Source organism: Triplophysa dalaica, chromosome 21 (assembly GCF_015846415.1).
Source record: "Triplophysa dalaica isolate WHDGS20190420 chromosome 21, ASM1584641v1, whole genome shotgun sequence".
NCBI classification, from domain to species: Eukaryota; Metazoa; Chordata; class Actinopteri; order Cypriniformes; family Nemacheilidae; genus Triplophysa; species Triplophysa dalaica.
Window position 1 is genome coordinate 13,511,793 of NC_079562.1, and position 23,344 is coordinate 13,535,136.

The 23,344-nt window shown below is 37.2% G+C and overlaps 3 protein-coding genes across 3 annotated transcripts in view; 1 reads left to right on the forward strand and 2 right to left on the reverse strand.

The window, feature by feature from the left end:
* Positions 1–1,339: 1,339 nt before the first annotated feature.
* On the forward strand, positions 1,340–5,297 carry LOC130410390 (adenosine receptor A1). Its single transcript, XM_056735032.1, has 2 exons — positions 1,340–2,164; positions 3,662–5,297. Exons 1-2 carry the CDS (start codon positions 1,836–1,838, stop codon positions 4,329–4,331), a joined length of 999 nt encoding a protein of 332 aa, XP_056591010.1. The 5' UTR covers positions 1,340–1,835; the 3' UTR covers positions 4,332–5,297.
* Positions 5,298–8,747: 3,450 nt separating this feature from the next.
* Positions 8,748–11,992, reverse strand: LOC130410392 (bcl-2-like protein 15). Its single transcript, XM_056735034.1, has 4 exons — positions 11,663–11,992; positions 11,022–11,155; positions 10,454–10,672; positions 8,748–9,252 (listed from the first exon to the last, which is right to left on the reverse strand). Exons 1-4 carry the CDS (start codon positions 11,757–11,759, stop codon positions 9,223–9,225), a joined length of 480 nt encoding a protein of 159 aa, XP_056591012.1. The 5' UTR covers positions 11,760–11,992; the 3' UTR covers positions 8,748–9,222.
* A 3,218-nt stretch (positions 11,993–15,210) lies between these two features.
* cpne5b (copine Vb) overlaps positions 15,211–23,344 on the reverse strand; it is a 105,734-nt gene continuing 97,600 nt past the window's right edge. The window contains exons 18-20 of the mRNA XM_056735150.1: positions 22,839–22,896; positions 20,801–20,874; positions 15,211–19,516 (exon numbers count right to left, since the gene is read on the reverse strand). Coding sequence (XP_056591128.1) covers positions 19,328–19,516; positions 20,801–20,874; positions 22,839–22,896 — 321 coding nt within the window. The 3' untranslated portion in view covers positions 15,211–19,327. The remainder of the gene's footprint in view (positions 19,517–20,800; positions 20,875–22,838; positions 22,897–23,344) is intronic.

Consider the following 23,344-nt stretch of genomic DNA (forward strand, 5'->3'; position numbering starts at 1 on the left):
TTAAAGTCCCCATGAAATCAAGCTGAGATTGTATGGCTTTAACATGAGTATAGTGTGCTTTAAACAATGATAACATTTACATATCGAAAGTAATGAGCATTCAAAACTTACAATGTTCCTTTGGTGACATCATTCACACTTTTCATCAAACCATTCCAATGAAATGCTCTCTAGAATCTAAAGTGTCCCCTTCATAATAACAGATGCTAAAGCTGCATCTGAAATCTGCCACTCTTTCATGAATTTACTACTTCCGATGATGAATGGCACACAGTGAATAGGGAATGAAATATGAATTTAAATATGCTTTCCATTAGGGTAAATGAAGTCTGGACTGCACACAGTGTTCTGCGGACCAAAGAACTGCTTTGAATGAATTGTATGCACAAATCAGTGCAAAATAAAAAACAACACAAATCCGATCCACTTAGAGAAGTGTCCACACAAAATGTTGACTTTTAATGCGCGACAGAGGAGACCAAACATTGCAAATGGTTAAGACAGCCTCGACATTATAAACATCACTGCAAGTGGAAGAGGAGACTAACACTGTGTCATGCTTACATCAACAGTCATTCTTGAGAGAATAATGCAGTCGGAGTTATAATACCACGTATCCTTTTCCTTCCAAGCAGTTGAATGGGAGTGAATGGGGGGCATTTTTGTAAGCTCCAAAAAGTGCATTCATCGATCAAAGAATGGCAAACTACAGCTCCGTGGTCTTAACAAAGGTCTTGTGAAGCGACATTATCGTTAAAAGCGTTGCCAATATAAACATTTCCCTTAAACAAACGCCTCGATTCACTTCAGAAGACCTTTGTCCAGACCAGAGAGCCGTGTTGAGCCGTGCATGCCCACTTTGGACATTGCAGAAAAAAAATGTGTTTTGACCTTGCATTTAAATGGTGATAAACAAAATAAGTTGAGCTGTCTGTACGATTTTGCAGATTTCAGTCAGTTTAAACTTTAATGTCTTTAAACTACATAACACAACCAACACAGATATTTAAAGTAATCTACAATTTTATGTTTCAGACTGGGATGGTGTTATAGAAACATAAAGGCTACGCAAAATTACGCATTGCACCTTTAACGTCAAACTTATTATACCTTTAAAATACTTTTAGATTTAACTTTTAAATGCATCCGTTTAAAAACGGCCGCATTCCCTCAAGTTAACAGTACTGTTTCCTCAATGTACAGAAAACGTGGCAAGTTCGCAAAAAGTGTCAGAATGCGACTCGTTGGTTGATAAGGTGTTAGTGCGCGCGCCCGTCGCTTCCTCTCACCTTCACTCCCAGTGCGCGCAGCATCTGTTGGTGAAACTAGCGTCGGACGCGGCTACATTAACACACACTGTTCATGTGGATCACTTCTTCAGAGGGATGCGATGCGTTATGGCGCTCTTTAAAAGTTAAAGCGAACGTAAACGCTCATTGCACTTATCGACTGACATTTTCATTGACTTAATTTGTATTCATCCGGACGTGTATTGATTACAACTCGTGCACAAGTGTTGAGGCACGCGCATACAGCTTCCGACAAACTGACAGCGTCGATGTGCGGAGGGTCCGAAGTGACTCATGCTGGTTCCTGTGGGCCACTAGACACGCGGACCTCACGATGGTGATGGTTGTCGACGATGCATTTCGGAGAGGGCGCGTGCATTCTCAAAACTTATGTGTACGTCCTGCTTAATGCAACTTTGCCACAGACATGTAAGGCAGAATAAAGGGCCACTTTGGGGCGGACACGTCGTCTTTTAAAGGATCATACAAGACTCGTTTCACAGGAGAATATTTTATCAAGCAGACCCGTTAGTAACCCGCGCAAGGATGACTGATGTACTGTCTGTGTACATTGGGATGGAGGTGCTCATTGCGCTTTCCTCTGTCACTGGGAATGTGATGGTGGTCTGGGCTGTGAGGATAAACCGAACACTACGGGACACGACCATCTATTTTATCGTCAGCCTGGCTCTGGCGGACATCGCGGTCGGGGCTCTTGTCATTCCTCTGGCTATAACCATAAGCATCGGACTGACGACTCATTTCTACAGCTGTCTGCTCGTGGCGTGTACAGTGCTGGTACTAACGCAAAGTTCAATACTCGCACTCCTGGCTATTGCTATTGACCGCTATCTGAGGGTCAAGATACCGATGAGGTAAAGTCAATATGTTTAGTCTTTTATTTTGTTGAATTTTGTCAAATGGATGACCTCCGTGTTTTCCTCTCATGGATGTGGATGCGTTATTAAAGTTGAAATGCTTAAAGGGACAGTTCACCCAAAATACAATTATTTCATCATTTACTCACCCTCATGTCATATGTCCAAAGCTGTATGACTTTCTTCTGAAGAAAACTGAAACAACATTTCCCCTTTGACACAAAACTTAGCCGTTTTTGTGTCATGCAAACGTTGTGAACGACATGAGGGTGAATAAGTGACGACAGAATTTTTATGTTTTTATATATTTTTAGGTACTAACCCTTTTAGAAAAACCTCATATTTCATGATAGAATAGAATCCTTTATTGTTACTGTATACACTTCAACGAAATCGGATGCAAATCCTTTGGTGAAACATAACATTATAATAATTAATAATTGGAAGTATTAAGTTACGAAAAAAGATGATTGTTGTGTTATCCTTGGATTTTTGGATTGAAATCACAAGAGAAATTTCCCACCACAATTTTCCCACATGACATGTTTAATGTGTCCATGAGAAATGTTGTAGTCTTATTTCTTTCAAAGTCACCTTCAAACCATGAAACTATGTCCCTAACTCTTGTCCTGCCTATGGTTTCTTTCATCTCATTTGTAGCATGCTAATGATCTTGCATGACAGTTTCAAAACATTTAAACAATAAACATGTTTAAACTTATATGAACATTATCCTTACAAGCAGATATGTTTTAGACGCCCCCTAATACTCAATGCATTATTAAATGATATCCCACCACAACAATATCAATACATTCCACTTCATTTTTTTTAATGATGCCATAAGAACCGAATTAAAACATTATTTGCTGAGTCTGAGTTCTTGTGAGGTGATTACATCAAACAAATACGTAGTTAGTTACTTGTTTGACTAGTGCCAATTTGCCAGCTGAGTGGATGGCATGCTTCGCTAGCCTCATTTGTGTTGTCTGAAAAGACCTGCTGCTTTCTACAGAGAAGGGATTGTGACTGAATCTCAATGTCATTCTTCCCAGCAGAGTTTGTGGACCGCTGCCCTTTCATTTTGATTTCTATACTATTCTCCGCGGGCACTTCTTTATTTTAGGTTAGCGGCGGTCAAACATGCATTTGAAGTTACGAAACAGATTCTTGAGTAAAGTCAGACCAATGACTTACTTTCCTCTGCAGAACACAAAAGGAGATATTTTGAAGAATGCTCGTGACCAAACAACACTGACCCCCATTGACTTCCATTGAATGGACACAAAACCATCGAGACATTGATCAAAATATCTTCTTTTCTGTTCCACTGAGTCAGGTTTTAAATGACTTGAGGGTGTATAAATGATGACCACATTGTATTTTGGGGTGAACTTTGTTTGTTGTTCCATACAAATAGACTTTATCTTAGTTTTTGTTAAATTTTTCAGCATTTCTAAATTGTCAGTTTTAAAAAGCATTTCTTTCCCACAGCTATAAAAGAGTGGTGACCCCGAGGCGTGCCGGCACTGCGGTGGTGCTGTGCTGGATGGTAGCCATCATAGTCGGCCTCACGCCCATGCTAGGTTGGAACAACCTCGAGAAGCTACGCAAAGCCAACGAGACCCTTGGCACCAATCTTCTCATAATCTGCAAGTTTGAGAACGTCATCAGTATGGAGTACATGGTCTACTTCAACTTCTTCGGCTGGGTGCTGCCACCCCTGGTCTTCATGTTGCTCATCTACGCCGAGATCTTCTACATGATTCACAGGCAGCTCAATAAGAAGGTCACGGCCAACCAGAGAGACCCCACGCGATATTACGGAAAGGAGCTGAAGCTGGCCAAATCCCTGGCGCTGGTGCTTTTCTTGTTCGCCGTTGGCTGGCTGCCTCTGCATGTGCTGAACTGCATCACTCTCTTCTGCCCGACCTGTGGCCAATCAACACATTTGCTCTATATTGCTATCCTGCTCAGTCACGGCAACTCCGTCGTCAATCCCATCGTTTACGCGTTCCGAATTGAGAAGTTCAGGAACGCTTTCGTTAAGATCTGGAAACAGTACTTGTGCTGTGCCGAGAGGTCGCATCTAAAGGATCGGCCCGGCCTTCAGCGAGATAGCAAAGAGAAAAGAGTCAAAAGACTGAGGCACAATGACACCTGACGTAGCTTTTTAAAAACTCGTTTTAAAAATATTATTTTAGACGAAGTCGTTGATCGTCTGTTAGACGTCAGAAGACGTACGCCACTGAAATGGATTAGATCGGGTTTAACGTGAAAGTGTTTCTGTGAACTGGATCAATGGTGCATTGGATGAGTTGCGCCACCATTAAATAAATGAAAAGAGCCTCTTGTAGAGGAATAGCCACACTGTTCAACTGGCATTAACATCTGTGGGAAAATATGTATCAGTATTTACCATTGTGCCATGATTTGCACATTTTAAAGTGGTCACCACAGAAGGGCTTTGTGCAGAAGTGTTAAATACTGCTTTTGGTTAAACTAAGTAACTTAACCACACTTGCTGCTTAGTTTTTAAATTGAAAGAGGGTGGTAAGATTGTGTCGTGAGAAAAGTTTGCTGATAAGTTCCTCTTTTAAGAAAGAAGAGATATGGTAGATTTGTTTGTCCTTTGAATTCCATTTGTTTATATTCACAGCAAGCGAAAGTTGTCAAATGTACAGAAGGGCAGCTAGGTCCATTTGGTTTTAGACAATACATTGTTAGCACGAGAAACGTGACAGGGCTGTTTTTGGTAATATTTGATTTCTTTGTTTTGCTATAAATAGTTGCTGTCATATATACTACACATAGTTGTAACACAATAACAGCTGGCGACTTTGCGAATACATGTCTTTGTTTGTTTGCATGCAGCCGTCCATCCACGTAGCTGCAGACATTTGCATTTGAAGTCACGAAAAGCAGGAAGGAACTGTGAATAAATCTAGATTGAATGATACTGCCGGAGGTCTGATGTGTTTTTCTCCTTAATATTGAGGTCCATCATAACATAAATGATGCATAACCAGTTGAATAGCTCAAATGTTCAGGCCTCTTTCAATTTTAATATGGGAAATAACATTGTGAGATTTTTCTGAAACTGTCACACAAACTGCACTGTTACTCTTGATTGTGAATCACTCCATTTCACTGTCATTTTGCGACTGATGTCCTTGAAATAAGGTGACGGTGCACTAAACGTGTATCCTGAACCACATTGTTTTAATCTATTAAATGAGTTGAGAAGCAAGGACAGAGAAGCAAGGACAAGTCAATCTTTCAGGGTACGCAAAACCAAATCAATTCACTATAGAAAGACGATGTCTTGTGCGGCACTTCCTGGTAAATGACTATTCACAAACTTCCTGGATAGGTCTTGAGGAAGCCATCAAAGAGTACAAGGACTCTGTGTTTAGTATAATAGTATTCAAACCTGACAGCTGACCCCTGTTTCCCCTTAACTTGTGCCAACCTGTCCGGAGCATTTCTCTTTGTAACAAAACTCCACTGAACACCAACGTAAGGGCATTAAAACGTTAAAGAAACTTTTCACCCAAAAGATTAAATTACTCCTATACACCTAAGATGGCTTGAGAGTAAGTAAGATTGAGAGTAAGGTAATATTTTTTTTCCAATGGACAATTCCATCAAAATAAATCATTCAGGAGTTTCATGCCATCCTTTATAACGCGAGATTATAATTTAAATGAATTATTTTTTTCTCTCGCTTTCTAGATTAAATAAACATTTATTTTTCATCCTGCTAAGAGATAATGACCAGATTTACTAATGCAAAAACTGCAATATAATCACTCAATATAAACAGTTTGTCTGCCTATAAAAATACGACATGTAAAACTATTTTAATGTATACTCATAATTACAATACCAAAATGTACTGCTATATACATATGGGAATCACTGGGGTTGAGTTCTTGTTTGTGTCTTTTTATCATTTATGTTTAATGTATAATTTGCACTTTAAATGAAATTCATCTTACATTATGTGACATTGGTGTAAATATGGCACATTTATGTAAGGGATAATGAACAGGCAGCCGGATGTTATTGCAGAAATAAGCCCCGACAGTTATATCACACTGAAGGGGCTTATTTCGGCGGGAACAACTGGCTGCCTGTTCATTATCCCTTACTTAATGCTCAAATGTGCCTTATTTACACCAATATTACAGCTATATTTTTTAATCATTTCAAAATATGTCACATGTTATTAAGATATATTTAAATTGTAAAAACAACCTGTCAATAGTTTTTTAGAGTTGTTATCTGGGAATAAGGAACCTGCCAATGTCGCAACTGGCCAATCAGAATCAAGAATTCCAACGAGCCGTGTAATAAACAGTAATAAACCATGCATCTGCTGTTTAATGGCTTTGTTGATAACATTTTACTGTCTACAGTTTGTCATTATTATTATTGATTAAATATAAGTATTTGACGACAATGCCTTTAAAATACAATGCACATTTAATGCTTTACCTCAACTTTGGCTACCTACAACTTAGAAAAGTATGCCCACTAGAGATCTCAGCTATGCTAAGATTCTATCTCTCAAAGCAGAGCACTCCTGTTAACATTTCAGTAATGCTATACACACACAGCTGGTCAAACATGGTCAGGACAATTTCAACAATCCTGCAGCTGTATGATACATGTACATTGAGCACTGCTTGTTTGAGGCCAAATTTCTTTTTTTTTTACATAATTTAACATAAAGCTATTTATTTTATTTAAATTCTTTTTTCTTTCTTTTATCAGATTTTTTTATTTGTGCAGGTCAATTATTACAATAGTAAAATTGAACTGCTAGAAAACCTTGAGAGAATTTGGTGGGGCTGAGGGGCGGCTGCTGAAACTTTGAGTGGCTCCTCTCCTAACAGATTTGATCTCACTCCAATCATTTTATTAAACTTAAGAGCCCTGGTTAATGTGAGTTTACTTTCTATACGTGAAAAGAGCCAATAACAACCAGTCACCAGACAGTGGTTGTGATAATAGAAGAAACAGAAGTGTATCCAGCAAAATTGTTATCATAATGGCTTGTACACACCGGTACGATAATCGATCGCATGTAACGCCTCGTGACTAAACAAAGGCCGTTTTGTTTGCCACGCCGCATTAAAAACTGGCTGACCAATGAGATCGGCGCTTTTGTTCACGTGTCTTGAGCTGCATAGGTTACAGTAAAACACGACTTGGTGGCGCTCAAGCACACAAACTAACGAAGAGGAAGCTAGATGAATTCTTCTTCTGTGTGACAAAGGAGTGTCAGAAGCATGAAGCTGCGCACCGGGGTATTTCTGTTTTTCATTGACCTTCATCTATGTCAGGGAGTGAATTTGTACGTTCACTTGGCTCATATGCGAATATCGTCACGTGTGGACAGACCTGAGATCAATATAATTTGTTTATACATCAGTTCTCTCTGGTTCACTGACTGTTTGTATCACTCCGCCACTAAAACAATTTGGACTAAACTGTCCTCACAACTGTGCTCCTCTAAAGAAGTAAGATTGCTAGCGAACAAACACACTAAGCAGTTTATTCTTTCTAGAATGTTTTTTTGTTGTAAAACTGGTATACAATAAACAAGATATGAAATTACTAACTGCACATTAATTGGTTTGGGCGATAGGATTTTCTTTCGTTATCATTATATCGATCACAGTTTAACTTCCAAGAATCAATATGATGTTAGCACATAATATGAACGCTAACAGATAGTAAATAAACTTACAGGCATACCTTTCTCCAAGCAAAGATTGTTCACGTTGTGAACCGAGACTAGGCTACTACTGTACGATGAATGAGATCTAAATCTCAACACTGCGCAAACTTCAATACTGATAAATGACCACTAGGTGGAGCACATACACCGTGATAATTGGAACGTTGTCAATTTTAGCGGTGTCCCTAGCAATTTATTCACAGTGCTCTGCACTCATTGTTTAAAAATGTTACAGCGTGGGACCCGAGGGTCTCGATCAAGATAATAGAAATGGGATTAACACATTCTCGGTGAGTTGTCCTTTAAAAGTCTCTCTCAGACAGCGCAAATTTAAAAGAAGTGATTGTTTGGACTCGGTAGCAGAGGTATGCTGGGCTTGGATTCGTGGCAGAAGAAAGTAGTTCCCCATTTCCTTTAAAACCGGAGGGGTTTAAAGACACTCCGACATTGTTTCTAGTTCTTATCATTTTTCTTATTGTTTAGACATTCTTATCTACACACTTGTGCCATCGAATTTATGCATATATGCAATATCGCTCTTGTAGTCGTGTATGGAGTGTTCTTATATCTGCATGACTGCAATTGCCTCGTGTCTCTGGCCTTATTACAGCCATGAAGATATAAGAACACTACATACACTCCTATTAAAGCAAAAGTGCATTATTAATATACAATAACTAAAGGAACTTTTTTCATTGGTTGGGTTTTATGAGGTCACAAATTAGTGACCTGTAACACTATTGATGTGGGAATTTACAGAGGGTAAGAACAAAAAATAGCTTCTTCCTCTTTTTAATGCAAATTAATTTGATATTTTAATTAACCACAATCTGGTGCTTCACAATTTTTTTATTTCCAATAGTGTCTAGTATATAAAGATCTCCAAATGATTGTTTACTATCACACATAATGTAAAGTTGTTCACAGAGGCTTAATTTAATGGGTTTGACAAAGCTTTTCAGCATATGGTTATTCTATACAGGCCATAATTTAGAATTACACATTTATGTAAATGACATAACCAGATCACATAACAAGAAAAAGAAATCATTCTATGGCTAAGACTTAAAAAATGCACCATTGGCTGTGATTCCCTGAAACAATTGAATATTGACGCTAACTAACTAAATAAGATGTTTAGAGTAAACGTGCATAACAGGCAGCTGATAAATGGCTGAATAAATAGCTCCTTAGTTTGCTGGTCATGTGATTGTCTGTAAAAGAGCTTCTTGGCACCTTAGATGTTCAGCCTGCATTTCAAATCAAAAGTCCAGAGAAACAGTCTCACGTTATGATCTCCAGTCATTTACAATGTGCTGCTTTTAGTAACTGACACCTGGAAAAGAACAAAAAATATTGGTTAGTTAATACTCAAACACAGATCAGTCCTTATACACAGACATGATGGAGTCATGTTGCTTTTATGCAACAAACACAATATCAACATTGTACACTGTAAAGGTTCTCATAGTATTGTGTTAATAGATAATCTGATGGAATAATAGGAAACAGTAACATCCAAGTTTACGTGTAGCATAATTTGCAACAAGTTTAGTGTTGCTTCTTTAAACTTGATAATTGTACAATAATTATACTAATGCTTATAGTTACTTCTGGAGTAAAGGTCGGAATAAAATGCATCACATTGATAAAAAAAGTGGTGCAAAGTACGTGAGATTTTAATTAAATAAGATGGTGACATTTAAACATGCTTAAATTGTACAAGAACAGCACAAAACATTTTTTTTGTCAACACCTCTACAACAACATCAAAATCTAAAAGTGAAATAAAATTTCTAGTTTACTGCATAGTTTAACAGTTAAACAATAATATTTAGACACTATATATCAGCCAATATATCGATTATCGGTTTGCAGTGTTAAATAATTATCGGCCAAAATTTACATATCTGTACATCCCTATTTAACACCATACAAACAGGCGGCATTGCTCATTAAACGCTTTTTGTCCAATTATAGTCTGCATTTTTATATAATTCTCTGCTGCCCTTCTAAAACCTTGTATCTCCAGATTTCATAATTCTTTATTTTTGACCAAGGTCATTATTATTAGTCACCCTTTATGTTCGTCACTAGGTTTTGCAAATATCTAACATAAAAAGTTTTATAAAGGGACAGTGTTTTTTCCATTTCCAGAAAAATTTGCACAATGTTTCAGAAAGAAAGTGACGATATCAAAGATAACAGAAAATCTACAATTTAAAGTAGATTTTTTACCTTTTTTGAAAGTGTCAAATACAAAAAACAAATACAAGATTATAACTACAGTTTTATATTTCTTAGGAAATAAGTCTCCATCACTATGATGCTACACTGGGATGCCAATACCACTTTCACTAAGTGTACAAAGAATTTCTTGAATACAGCAGGTATGTATTGTACTTAACCACATCAACATACCTGCTTCATTCCTGAAATTCCTTGTACACATTATGTTGGTGTGGTAAAAGAACAGAATGAAAAAAGTTCATTTGATCAAAGGAAACTTAATCAGACAAAAAGAGTACTGTTCTTACCCAACCACCCTGCTGAGCAATCCAGCTGGTTAGACGGTTGTTGACAAATCTCGCCATGGCTGCCTCGATGACGATGGTCATATCAGGGCAATTCTTCTTAAAAGCAAGTCCCACTGTGACAGCAGCCTTGAGGAGCTGCTTCTCTGAAGCCACTTCTGCTCGCTCTACAACCCACATCTTACACAGACTGTCCACGCTATCAGAGAACACGCTCACCATCTAGAGGATACGCAGAGTGTGCACTTGTCAGTATTATGCCCTTGAACTTTGACTTGGAAATATTCTATGTTGGCTTAGTCTAGTCACGTGTTTACCATGAAATTCGTTGCAAGAATATCAATCAGGTTCAAACAGGAATTTCTGCATGCATGTGCATGTTTATCAAGTTTCACTTTTGCCAGGAAATGAAACGAATAACAACAGCAATGACACACACTTGTACAGGTCTTCGTAATTATGGTTCATTCGGGAACAATATAACATTGATTGTATGAGTCACTGTTCATTTGATTGTTTAGCTGGAAACATGACATATTTAGCACATATTCAGTTTCTATAGGAGTCTCACCTGATCAGCTGCCGCCCTCTGCACATTTTTGATCAGGGGCTGAATGAATTTCTCATCATAATCGTCACCCAGTTTCCTCAGTTTAGAGGCAATCTTCACTGCGTCAAAGTCATTTTCTGCGTCAAAGTCATTTTCTGGGGAGAAAGTTAGTTGGAGCAAAATTAATAGAAAGTATGACACATATGAGGGGAAGAATATTAGGAAAAGTGAAGGTCCTGTATAAGTTTAATTTTCATTTTTTCTACCTTTTTTTAACATTTTGTGAGATTTTATATCACCAATTCACAATATTGCGAGTCCAAAAGTGAGTATTTAGGAAAGAATACTCATAATAAGTAGAAATGTTAAATAGAAAATGATTTTGCCTTACAAAAATGAACAATGTTTTACGACAGTAACCACAGTTTACATTTAGCAGACGCTTTTATCAAATACGACTTACAATGTATTATTAACTATCATATGTTAAGGAAAACCCTGGCAACCACAAATTTGACCGTGATTGAACTGATAACTTTGTAGAAAAACTATCCACCAAATAATTGGTTTACTACAGTGTTTCCTGTAATAAATCCTCGTAGATTTTCTTTAGGGTGGAAAACAGCTGTATGACAATGAGATCACAGAGATCGGGCACTTACCATCCTCTCTATCACCATCTACATCAATCAAATTGTCTTCATTTAAGAGGCAGTGCACGATAGTGAACGTTTCATTACGAATATCTGTGGGCGCCATCACCGGTCAACAGGACAACGTTATTGTCACAGAAACGTAAACGTCGAGGCCGCGTCTTTGAGCGACGGAGTCAGAGTGAATGTAAACGTCAAATAACCAGTGAGTGTCTGGCTTCCTGAATCTAAAGTCATAAAATTATGCGTTTTTTCCTTCGAGGACGCTTGTCAGTCTGTCATTACAGCTACTACTGACTTTCGGTTTCATAAATGGCGTCTATCCGCCCATAAAAACGTGTAACTTTACCGACGTAACGAGACGCTTGTTTCTCACAGCGCTGCGCAGACAAACAATATTGAAGTCCCGCGAGAGCTATTTGAAAGCTGTGCTTTGTAGTCGTTCTCGCGGTGCTCTGATATCATGCGCCAATCGGTCTGCGCAGCTCTGCATGTAATCGAACGCACCTATTATTGCGACTGTGTCTCAAACGTCCAGCAGATAGCGCTGTTGTATTAAACTAGACATACATCAGAACATATCGTGCGGTATCAGGGCCACCACGCCCATCTGAAATGCAGAGAATACATTTGAAATGGGAGACTGCATTCATTCATTTATTTATTTATAAATTAGATATTATTTATTAGAATGATCTTACTCGTTGTATAAACACCATGCACTGTGCTGTGTTCTAACTTATCTGTTTTTCCTGTTTGCCCCTGTAAAGCTGCTTTGAAACAATACACATTGTGAAAAGCGCTATATAAATAAACTTGAATTGAAATTGAATTGAATTGAATACATGAATTTGTGGCGTACATAGTAGTTTACACATAAAACAAGCAATGCTGTGCAATGAGCACGTGTGCAGCATTTGAGAAAGGCTGCTCTGGTTTTCATTATTCTTTCTCTCAATATTTTTGGGTACCATCTTACATATTTATGTATGTATAAGACTGGATATTCAGTGAATATGAAGAGTTTGGTTCCAAAATGAGAGAACTTATTTAAAATAGATAAAACAATCACGTTATTTATTATGTTGTCTTGTTTTTATTGTTTAAATTAGCTGTATTTTTTATTATGGCTTAAATAAAAACAAACCAACTGCATTATGATTGATATTAATTGGAATGCGCAATAAAAAAACGGAGTTATCTCATCTCCCATAAGTCACTGCGGCACGTCCATCCAAGTTCGTTCTTTCGAGGCTGCGTCGCAAGATGTGTGTCCACAAGAACACAAGTCTGTTCTTTGCGTGCTTAGAATTGAGAAATGGCCTTTATGTTTTATAACGTGTTTTGTAGTCACATGACATTTCATGTAGTCACAAAATCTCAAAAATAATGCAACACGAAACGAATCACGTAAAAAGGTAATGGCAGATGGTTTTGGGTAAACTGTTTTTTTATGACACAATAACCGCGCTGATTATCTTTTATCTTATCTTTAATCATCTTTTTTACTTCTGTTTCACAGCATAACATGCTTTTTAAGGAAATGAGACACTGCCAGGTTTTCACAACATGCTTTTTCAGCATCAATGTGTGCCCTGCTTTGATGTACTGCATAAAAGCCAAAGATCAAAATAACAGCAAATAAATGCCCATTGACAGCAGAGGTAAATTCTTCGAAAGCGATGGCGAGACACATTTTGCTTGGCTTCTTTAGAAACTTCAAAACAAAGCTCTTTCATCTGACTGTGGAGCTATGATGTCTTCAATGCAGCTATCATCATTTACCACACACCATACCAGAGAGAGACATTTCTCAGCTTTAATTTAGCCTACCCCTCAGTTACATCACAGGACGAGTCCCAGGGGTCCCCATGCAGCTTTGCAAGAAAGAGAACTCTATGTATAATCACAACCTGGATTAATTAGAGGATGACAAAAATAGATCAACTGCACTACAGTATATCTGCAGTGAGGTAAGAGAAACTCATGCAGGCCTCATGAGCAAACATGCGCTTATTGCAGCAGTGGTCTGGATACACGTGTCAGCTCTGACACAACCCCATGCCACCAAGCTTAAGTTCAGTGCGATGTCTTATAAGAATGTGTTTCTAATTGTGTGGGTGCAGAATAGGCCACCAGGTGCCTGGTCTCAGATCAGATTTGAGGCACTGACAGCTGCTCGACTCCCCCAGATGGCACGAAGGCAAAGCCTCTCATTAAAGACAGTATACGTGCGTGCGCACGAGACCGAGAAGAGATATGACAACGCGTTCATTGCGAGCCCGTTGCCTCATTGATTGAGACGTCAATTATGAGCCGGGTCATGGTTTGTATTCAAATTGTGATGCTGACCTTTAACTTTAATCAGTGCCAATAACGTTGAAGGCTGTGATCCTCACATGGGAGTGAGTCTAATATCTAACAGTTAAATTCTCCATTGAAATTGGGAAGAAATGAAACAATACAAGAGTGGTGTTAGGACAATGCATTTCAAAGTTCCGCCCGACTACATACAATCAGATCATGGGCCTCATTTATAAAGCGTGCGTCAAGCACTTTTCCACTTCAAAGATTGTTTCTATAAAAATGAACGTTGCAGTGGATTTTTGCTCACGCAGACTCTACGATCAAATTCGTGCGGATGCACGTACCGTAACGTTCATATTTATAAAACGACCTTTGAAAACGAGACTTTTTCTATTCGTAAAGTGAAATTTATTGTGGTTTCTACGCAACATTTTATAAATGAGGCCCCCTAGACCCCTTATTTCATGGGGCCAATTAATTTATGTGTCTTTTTAGCTTTGTAGATTAAAGACATTATATGTTCTTCAACCGGTACCACTTGTCAATAGTAATGTAAAGGTTGCAAGAAACACATGATTTGATGAAGCATGTATAGAGTGATACAAAACACAGGCTATAGCTTGAATGTACTTTGCTTTAGAAACCAACCTACTTGTATTGTTAAATTGAATAAATACGAGTTTCATGGACGTTGTTGTGTTAGCCTATATGTTTTGTATAAAATTATGGCTTTTTTCTGTTCTTGGGACATACATGCAAGAAATATTTTCAGTATTTCTGAATTAGCATGAACTGAATATTCCATTCAAAACAACACATTCTGTTGATACCTAATTATTAAATTATCTTTTGTTGCTTCACTTTTTCACTCCAGCCTCAATATCTCTTTTTAATTAAAGTCATTCACCAAATAAAAAGAAACATGGAAATATTATTCACTCATTATATTCTCAAAACAGAGTCTGATGGTTATCAGTAGTCATGAATGTGGCTCTTGTTGCCTCCTGAAAGTCTTATTTACCTTGTTCTGCTCATTATCATTGAAGCAGTGAATATGTCACAGGTTTCCGGTATGAGTCAACGGCGGTGCAGTGCAGCGGGTCTTCACATTGGGGAGCGTAGTCTACCATAGAGCATGTGATAATGGTCTGTTGTTGACCTATTCAATACACAATCCACGGCATACCTCACCATCTGTGCTATATATACACTCCGGAGAAAACAAGAGGTTGTAAAAGACTGGAATTTATTAATATTTAGTTAAGGCAGTTCAATACAAAGCATTTCACAACCCACCGTATGACAAAGATCATTTACAATAGAATTTATTGGGAGCAAACATGCAAAAGAAATCATAATAACAACAACCATAAAAGTAAAACAAAAAATACAAATGTTATAAGAAATAAAACATAATCCCAAGAAAACATTCATAATTTGTATTTTATAATTGTGTTATTTTTTTAATAATAAGTGTATTATTACTATTCATAGAATTATTATTATTATTGACAATTATTACATATTACTATAAATAATAGAGACAACTAATAATGATACTAACATTATTATTATTATTATTAAAAAACAATAACTAAATAATAATAATATTATTATTAAAAGCTCTGGCCATGATATGCTGGTTATATTCCAATTTCCCATCTGACCATAAATAACAAAAATTAAACCAATAAGGGAGAAAAGTCCCAACAGAACCACAAAAACAGCAAGAGCAAAACAAACTCAATCAATCCACTAAACATCAGGCCATACATGCACAATTATTCCAACAAAATCATTCTCTACAGTATATGTTACACGTGGACAATGCTCATTATATGCAGTACAGAGCATGTGTCATACACTTCCTGTGATACAGGTATCATTCTCATGAAGTGATTCAGTCCTCCTGGATGCTGGTCATCTTGTTTTCTATGCCGAGGACTGTATTAATGGCTTATCGTACATTCCAGACAGAAATAAAAATAAATATATATTCTCATAACATCATCTCAAGGAGGGAAAACATTAATATATACTACAAGTACGCCTATGACTTCCTTGTAGTAGAGTGCTCCCTTAAAACATCTCGGAGGAATGGTAATTGCTCATCGAATTAGTAGACTGTAAACTCTTGACGCTATATTAAAGATGAAAGACATCAAACCAGTATAGTTTCCAGAAGTTATTTTATACTCTGAGTAAACACTTTTTCAATATATATATATATATATATATAATATTTAGCACTGCAGTGATCAGTATCTAAGGTAAATGGTGAAACATTTGTTGTTGTTATTGTTTATGGTCCTTTACACCAACACAGTGATGATGCTTACAATGATGTCAGGGAGGAATATGTAAACAGCTTGTTTCTACCTAATGTTTTTTGGTGGAAATTTCGTCTGTGCTAATTCTTTATAACCATGATTATAGAATTAGCATGGCTAATGATATTACACACAATGGCTACCCTGCTAGTTAAAGCCATCAATGTCTCTCACTTTGCAAATAACAAAGAACCGATGAACAGCGTTTGAATAGCGTGAGGTTGTTACTGAATCAAGGTCATTAATTTGAAGGCATCGAAATGGACAAACAGAATAACTGTTTTAACTGGTGACTGGATTGGAGAAAGCGCATACCAATCGCTTCCCAGATCCTCAATATCCGTATAAACATTGTAGCTTTTGATTGTAAATCATTCCGGTTGTGCACAACAACAACAACAGGCAGATAAACTCTGTATTATATTTGTTTAACAGTTTTGTAATTACAAAGTTTGTGTCTGCTTTAAAATATTCTAGAAGAATAGATAGGAAATCTTCAGCCCAGATTGGATTGATCTCACCTGCTTGGTTTCTGTGTTATGAAAGCTTATCGAGCTTTTGCGTATTAAATTATTAGATGATATGCATAGTTAAATTGGTTTTAATTATCTCACTGGCATTTACATTTAATAATTTGGGATAAAGGTTTAGCAGCTGGTTTTTGTATTTCATTAAAAGTATAAGTTGATTATCGTAACGGCAGGATATAGTATTCACACAAGTGGCAGTTAATGGTTTTGTGTTCGATATAAAGAAAAAACAACAACAAGTAAACTGTGCCCCACATGAACGTGTATGTATAAAAAATAATTGTAAGTTTAATTAAAAAATAATTAATCTCGCTGCCTAAAAATTTTGAATAAAGTCAATTTAAAGAATAGTTAAAGGCGCAGTTTGTAATAATTTTGCAGTAAAATATAAAAAAACCACTAGGCTATTTTGTTCAGCTGAGTACTTACAATATCTCAAATGTTTCCAAATACTTGTAAATCGTGAGAAAATCGCCATTCTAAACAATGACATGGGGCTGTGCAGTCGCCTGTCAATGGCGTCATATCCACGTTCTCCTTTGTTACCGTCTTTAATGAAGTAGAAACCGCACGACGTCTTGCATCTAGGAACACTAGCTTGTTTCGAGCAGTCACTTATTTATGGACCACAATAATTCACAACATTCATAAATCTTAACCTCATCCGCTAACATGATTTCTCGTTCCCGTCTGATTGATGACCATCAGCGGTGGATTTGAAGTCAACAGAACCCATCATTCCACGCTCCTTCACACTGCCATCAAGCTACGGCACTGTTGTTGGTTTGATCGTGCGCCCTAGCGGCGGTTTTTACAAATACATAACGAGTTTGCATTACATTTATTAGTAAACCAATTTTTTTAAGTTGAATGAACTCAACATAAGGCAGCCAGGTTACTAATTTTTAAGTATTTTTTTTTCTATAATATGCAATCCGAAGAACGAATCAGAAGCAAAAGAGGACATTTAAAAACACTAGACTTACGTTATCTGAAGAAACAACAAAAATACACAAACAGGAACGTAAAATTATCAAAAAAAACCTATTTTTTATATTATCAAAAATCAACTTTTTTATGGTGGATTCCAATCAATCAAACTGCAAACAAAATACAAATACAGCTAACTAACACAATAAAACACACTAAAACTTAACTTAATTAACAGTTATCTTTTTCTGCAAATAAACTCTTCAAGCACACAAACAGTAGAATCAAAAAACATTGTATTAAAAAAAACACCTTTTTATAAAATATGTAATCCGAACAAACAATCAGAACAAAGTGAAGAAATCTAAAAACAAAATAACATTTGGATTTTGGCTGATAAACGTAACAATTTCAATGCATTGTTATGTTATGAGCTAATGCATCATAATGCTTTTCATTCTTCATGTGAGCGAACACTTTATATAGCACAAAGCCTCATGGGTTGGCGGCAGCACATCTCACCTTTTAGCGGCCTGGGTAGGTAATTAATGCCCCATACACAATCACAGGGATAAATGCTGATGGTTATTATACTCGGACAGGACAGTAATGTGCTCCATTACAAGAGCTCCTCCATTCAGCCCTGTACTGGCAGTGTGCAGATACATCAGACACTCTAATTTGATTAAAAGCCTCTTGACAAAATTGAATTGGTGAATGAACTGAGAGCGCTCTGAGCACACTCCATTATTGCCCAAGAGAGAGAGGGAGACTTATTTAGGATCGACTGATGCAGAACGACCCTTCTGCATTTCCACAGATATATGTACGTGTGAAGATCATGAGTAAAAAATCTGAAATCAGGCAAGTTGGTTTGGCGATCATATTCGGCATGCTGATTTTTGAAGCACTGAAGACCAAAAACATGCTTCCTGTAACTGTGTCCTGTGTGGAACTGTTGGAAAAAATCTGCACTCCTCATTCTCTCAACACTCACCCATGCTTTCATAAACCATAATGGAATTGAAAAACTATTTTTTAGACATAATTAAAGGAATTCACACTTGAAACAAAGTGTTACAGATCTAAAAGTATCACTGTAACAAAAACACACACACTCACACACACACACACACACAAACTAGTATACTGATGTGAAATAAGGTCAAATGTCAGAATAGGGCACATGTGTCCGGTATGACACAGTCACAGACAGGCACAAGTTGAAACCACAAACATCTCCTCCAGGTTCTTGTCCCCTCGTCAATCCATCCAAGAAATAAGAAACAGTCACAGGCCAAAATATTTATATATTATATTTTCCAAATAAAACAAAACAAAAAGCTGCCCTTGGGTCACATTCTTGGATCACACTGTCCTACCCAAGGAAAACAGGCATAAATATATATTAAAAAGAAACACAAAAAGAAACGCCACTGTACCTCGGAGTGTCTTGGAGAGTTCAAACACACGGAAACCTCGGGAGCTAAAGCTCCAAAGGTCCTGTATAGCTACCCCATAATTCCAGGGAGAAGAGGGCTGCTGTTTCAGACTAGCTTTCAAAGCCCAGGGTGTGCTCAGATCTGTGTGTGGTGCGTGTGTCCTGGGGGTGTGTAAGGGGGCGGTGCTGGATTGGGTTTGATTCCCCGGCTCTTCATGTAGGAAATGAACTGGTCAGGAATCTCAGCCAAAACGTCTTTGGCCAGACGGGCCATACTCAACACGTGGTTACCCGTCCGGTCCATGTAATCCCGAAACGGCACAAACTGTGAGGAGGGGAAAACATCTGTTCAGTTACTGATTGGTTCAGATACTCATTCCCCCATTCATTCGGAATCCATCCATCTAACATCCATTATCCTCAATCATTCAATTTTAACCACATTTACCGATCTAGTCACCGCTACTAATTCAGTAATTCATTCTTTCCACTTTTTCAGCATTTGTTCGTTCATTCATTCATTTACTTCTTTCTCACCACATTTATTCACCCATATTTATTGATAACATATTTTCTCTTTCTTTCGTTCATTTATTCATTGCTTGCCTTACTTATTCATTCTTTCATTTTCCTTCAATTCACTTGGATATATTAATCGATTCATTCTTCTATTTTTACATCATTCATTTATAAATACATCTACTGTTTGTTTGTTCATTCATTGTTCCATTGTTCATTCATTCATCCATCCATAGACACATCCATTCATTTCTCACTTGTTTGTTCATTCTTTCATTCCATCCTTACCCCATTTATCCATCTAGTCCTCTATATATTCATTGATTCATTTTTACATAATTCATTCATTCAAAAATGCATCTTTTATTTCTTCAGTAGTTTTTCCACTATTCATTCATTCATCCATCCATCCATCCATTCATTCATAAATGCATCCATCATTTATTCATCCATTTCTCCCTTCTCATTTGCAAGCAACTATCTCATCATCTAGTTACACCTAATCATTACTGATTCACTGAATCACTGATTCATTCTTCCATTTTTGCATCATCTGTTTTTACGTTCATTCATTCATTCCATCCTCACCACATTAATCCACCCAGTCACCCATATTTATTGCTTCTCTCATCCAAACTAAATTGATTCTTTCATTCATTCTTCACACATCATTCATTCATTTATACCACATTTACGATTTATGCATTCGATAATTTGTATACATCCACCAAACAAACCATTCTTTTCCTGCATAAAAAGAGATAACCTTTGCTCACAGGTTAATTAAGGCTGTGACTCATTAGCCTTAGATATTCTTATTATTACTAATGACAGGTTGCAGTCACAGGGGACCTGCATAATGAATTGCTTATAATAGTGTGGATTACTGCGTAAAGCTGCTACATGAGAGCTCAGCTCAGTGATTGTAATAATTAAAAATGTCCTGCTTAATGGATTTGATTGCTAAAGAAGGAGACTCGGGGCACAAGTCACAGCTGCTTAAAACCAAAAGGTTAACATAACATGCATGCATGCATTTCAGACAAGATGGGTACTGATTAAAAAAAAAGGAGAAGACTCCTGGTGTCACCTGGACAATGTCTCGCTCTGCAAGTTTCCCTCGTGAAGAGATTCTTATGTCATCACCATCCAACTCAACCATAGCTTTGAGAAAAGACAAGGAGGAAAATTGAGGAACATTTAATGCGTCTACTGTTGCTTACATCAGCAATTTTCATTCCAAAGCTACATGTTTCATATGTTTTTACGTGTGGCTTTTCTGTAAGGGCTCATACCTGATTTCTCTTTCCACCGAACGCGATTGAAGCGTTAAGTGCAAGGGATTTACATGTTAAGTCAATCTAAAAACATGATAGGACATCCTGCGGTGCGATTCGCGCGAATGAGGCAGCGCGAATTGAGCGTTTCGGACGCTTAATGACACGTGAACCGCGCAAGTTGAAAAATCGTAACTTTTGCGAAAATTCGCTGCACTAGCCAATCAGGAGTTTGTTCTAGTAGTGACGTGATAGCGAGCGGAGGCAGAAATCCAAAGCAAAAATGGAGGACAAAATCATCTTTGCTGTATGTATATACCCAGAGCTGTACGATACATCTTACTTTTATCGAAACAGGAATAAAACTGATCTTGCTTGGAAGAAAGTGAGTGAGGAGGTTGGACAATCTGGTAAATTGTAAAAACGCTATTTACACAATTTAATCTATATATATGTACGAGATGGGAGCCGCCTGGTAGGAGTCCCTCCCATGATGCGAATTCGCGTCTGTAGTGAAGAGAATTTCACGCGGGAATGAAGCGAGTAAACTCAAAATGTTCAAGCATCAAACTACGCGTCAAAAGTGTGATGCACTCGTGCAAGTCGCTTTCATTGGGAACTCTCTATTACACATTTCAACAAAAAGTTCACCCAAAATGAAAATTCTTTCATCATTTACTCATGGTCATGTAATTCCATACCTGTAGAAATTACATGAGCGTGAGTAAATAAAACTTTGTTCCGATGAACACAAAGAAAGATATTTGGAAGAATTTTTGTAATTTTAAATTGCGGGACCTCATTGTGTACCACAGTAGGAAGAAATAAATGGTAGTCAAAGGTGCCCGAGAACTCTTTGTTTTCCTAAATTCTTCAAAATATCTCATTATGTGTTCAACAGAACAAACACCTACACTATTCTTTTCCTACTATGGTACTGGATGATGTCAAAGAACTGAAAATTGCTAACATTCTTCCAAATATCTTTCTCTGTGTTCCTTGGAACAAAGAAATTCATACAGATTTGAAACAACCTGAGGGTGAGTAAATGATTACAGTTTTTTCATTTTTGGATGAACTATCCCTTTTAATACCCTACCATAATGCACACTTCTTTAATTGTATTCCTAGTGATGAAGTCATTTACAAAAGTCTACCTAAGGCTGTCATTTCCCTAATCATCTCTTACAGCCTTGGCACCAGTCATAAGTAACCTGTAATTGGTGTCTGAATCAGGAGTGCTCACAGTAAATTTTATTATTGAGTCTTCAAATAACAAGCCCTCTCCACATGACCTGCTAACCATTTAATAGGAGCTCATCATCCACCTCCACGTGTGGAGGATGTGTTGTTATTCTTGGACTCTTTATTCAAATATTGATTGAGGTCTCTCTTGACCTGGCTCGACCTCCCGGTCTGATCTACTGCTTACAACTGTGCATGCCGTGACATGACGGTATGTACTTGTTACCCAACACAGTTTGCTGATAATTACATCTCGCTCTGTGATTAGCCCAGACCAAGCCTTTAAAAATGATCCATGGAATTGTGACCATGAAAAACAACCTTTATACAGTATTTCTAATAAAATATTAGTATTGTAATAAAAAGTCACTGTTATAAATAGCTCAATTAAAAATAAAGAAATGTGTTCCATATGTTTTGGTGGCTGTCTGTTAATGATGCATGATGTATTATGTCAAATCTTTACTCAGAATAGTAATTTTGAGATGTGCTGGGTTGGGAGTTGATCAGCAATCGAATTAATGTTTTTATTAACAAAGCACTAGAATGTGTTACGTGCTTTTTTTCATTTAGATTGCAGTTATTGAAAAGGGTTGAAACACTTACCATCAAATTCAGCCTGGCCGACTCCAACAATAATGATGGACATGGGCAGCTTGGCAGCCTAATGGCAAAGCAAGAGCATTTATATTTTTAATGTAAAACCATCAACAAGTTTTCTAAGGTAAAGAATGAATCTTAAGGTTCTGATGAACAACAACTCAAGTACAGTCTCAGCAATAAAACAAACAAGTCTCATATCAGCTTGTAGGTTGTCAAACAGAACGCTTTTCAAGTGGTTGAGAATATAAATATTTAAGGGAACTCTGTGAAGATGTTGATGAGCGAATGTGTATGTGAATGATTCAGACAATCTTTTCAGACAAAATACTGACTCATACATTCACCTAAAAACATACTTAAAGAGAATTTTTCATCACTTATTGACTCTTATGCCATTCTTAACCTGCATGACTGTTTTCTGCAGAACACCAAAGATTTTGAAAGATGTTGGCAACCAAACAACATTGATCCCCATTGACTTCCATTGAATGGACTCAAAATATTGTCTT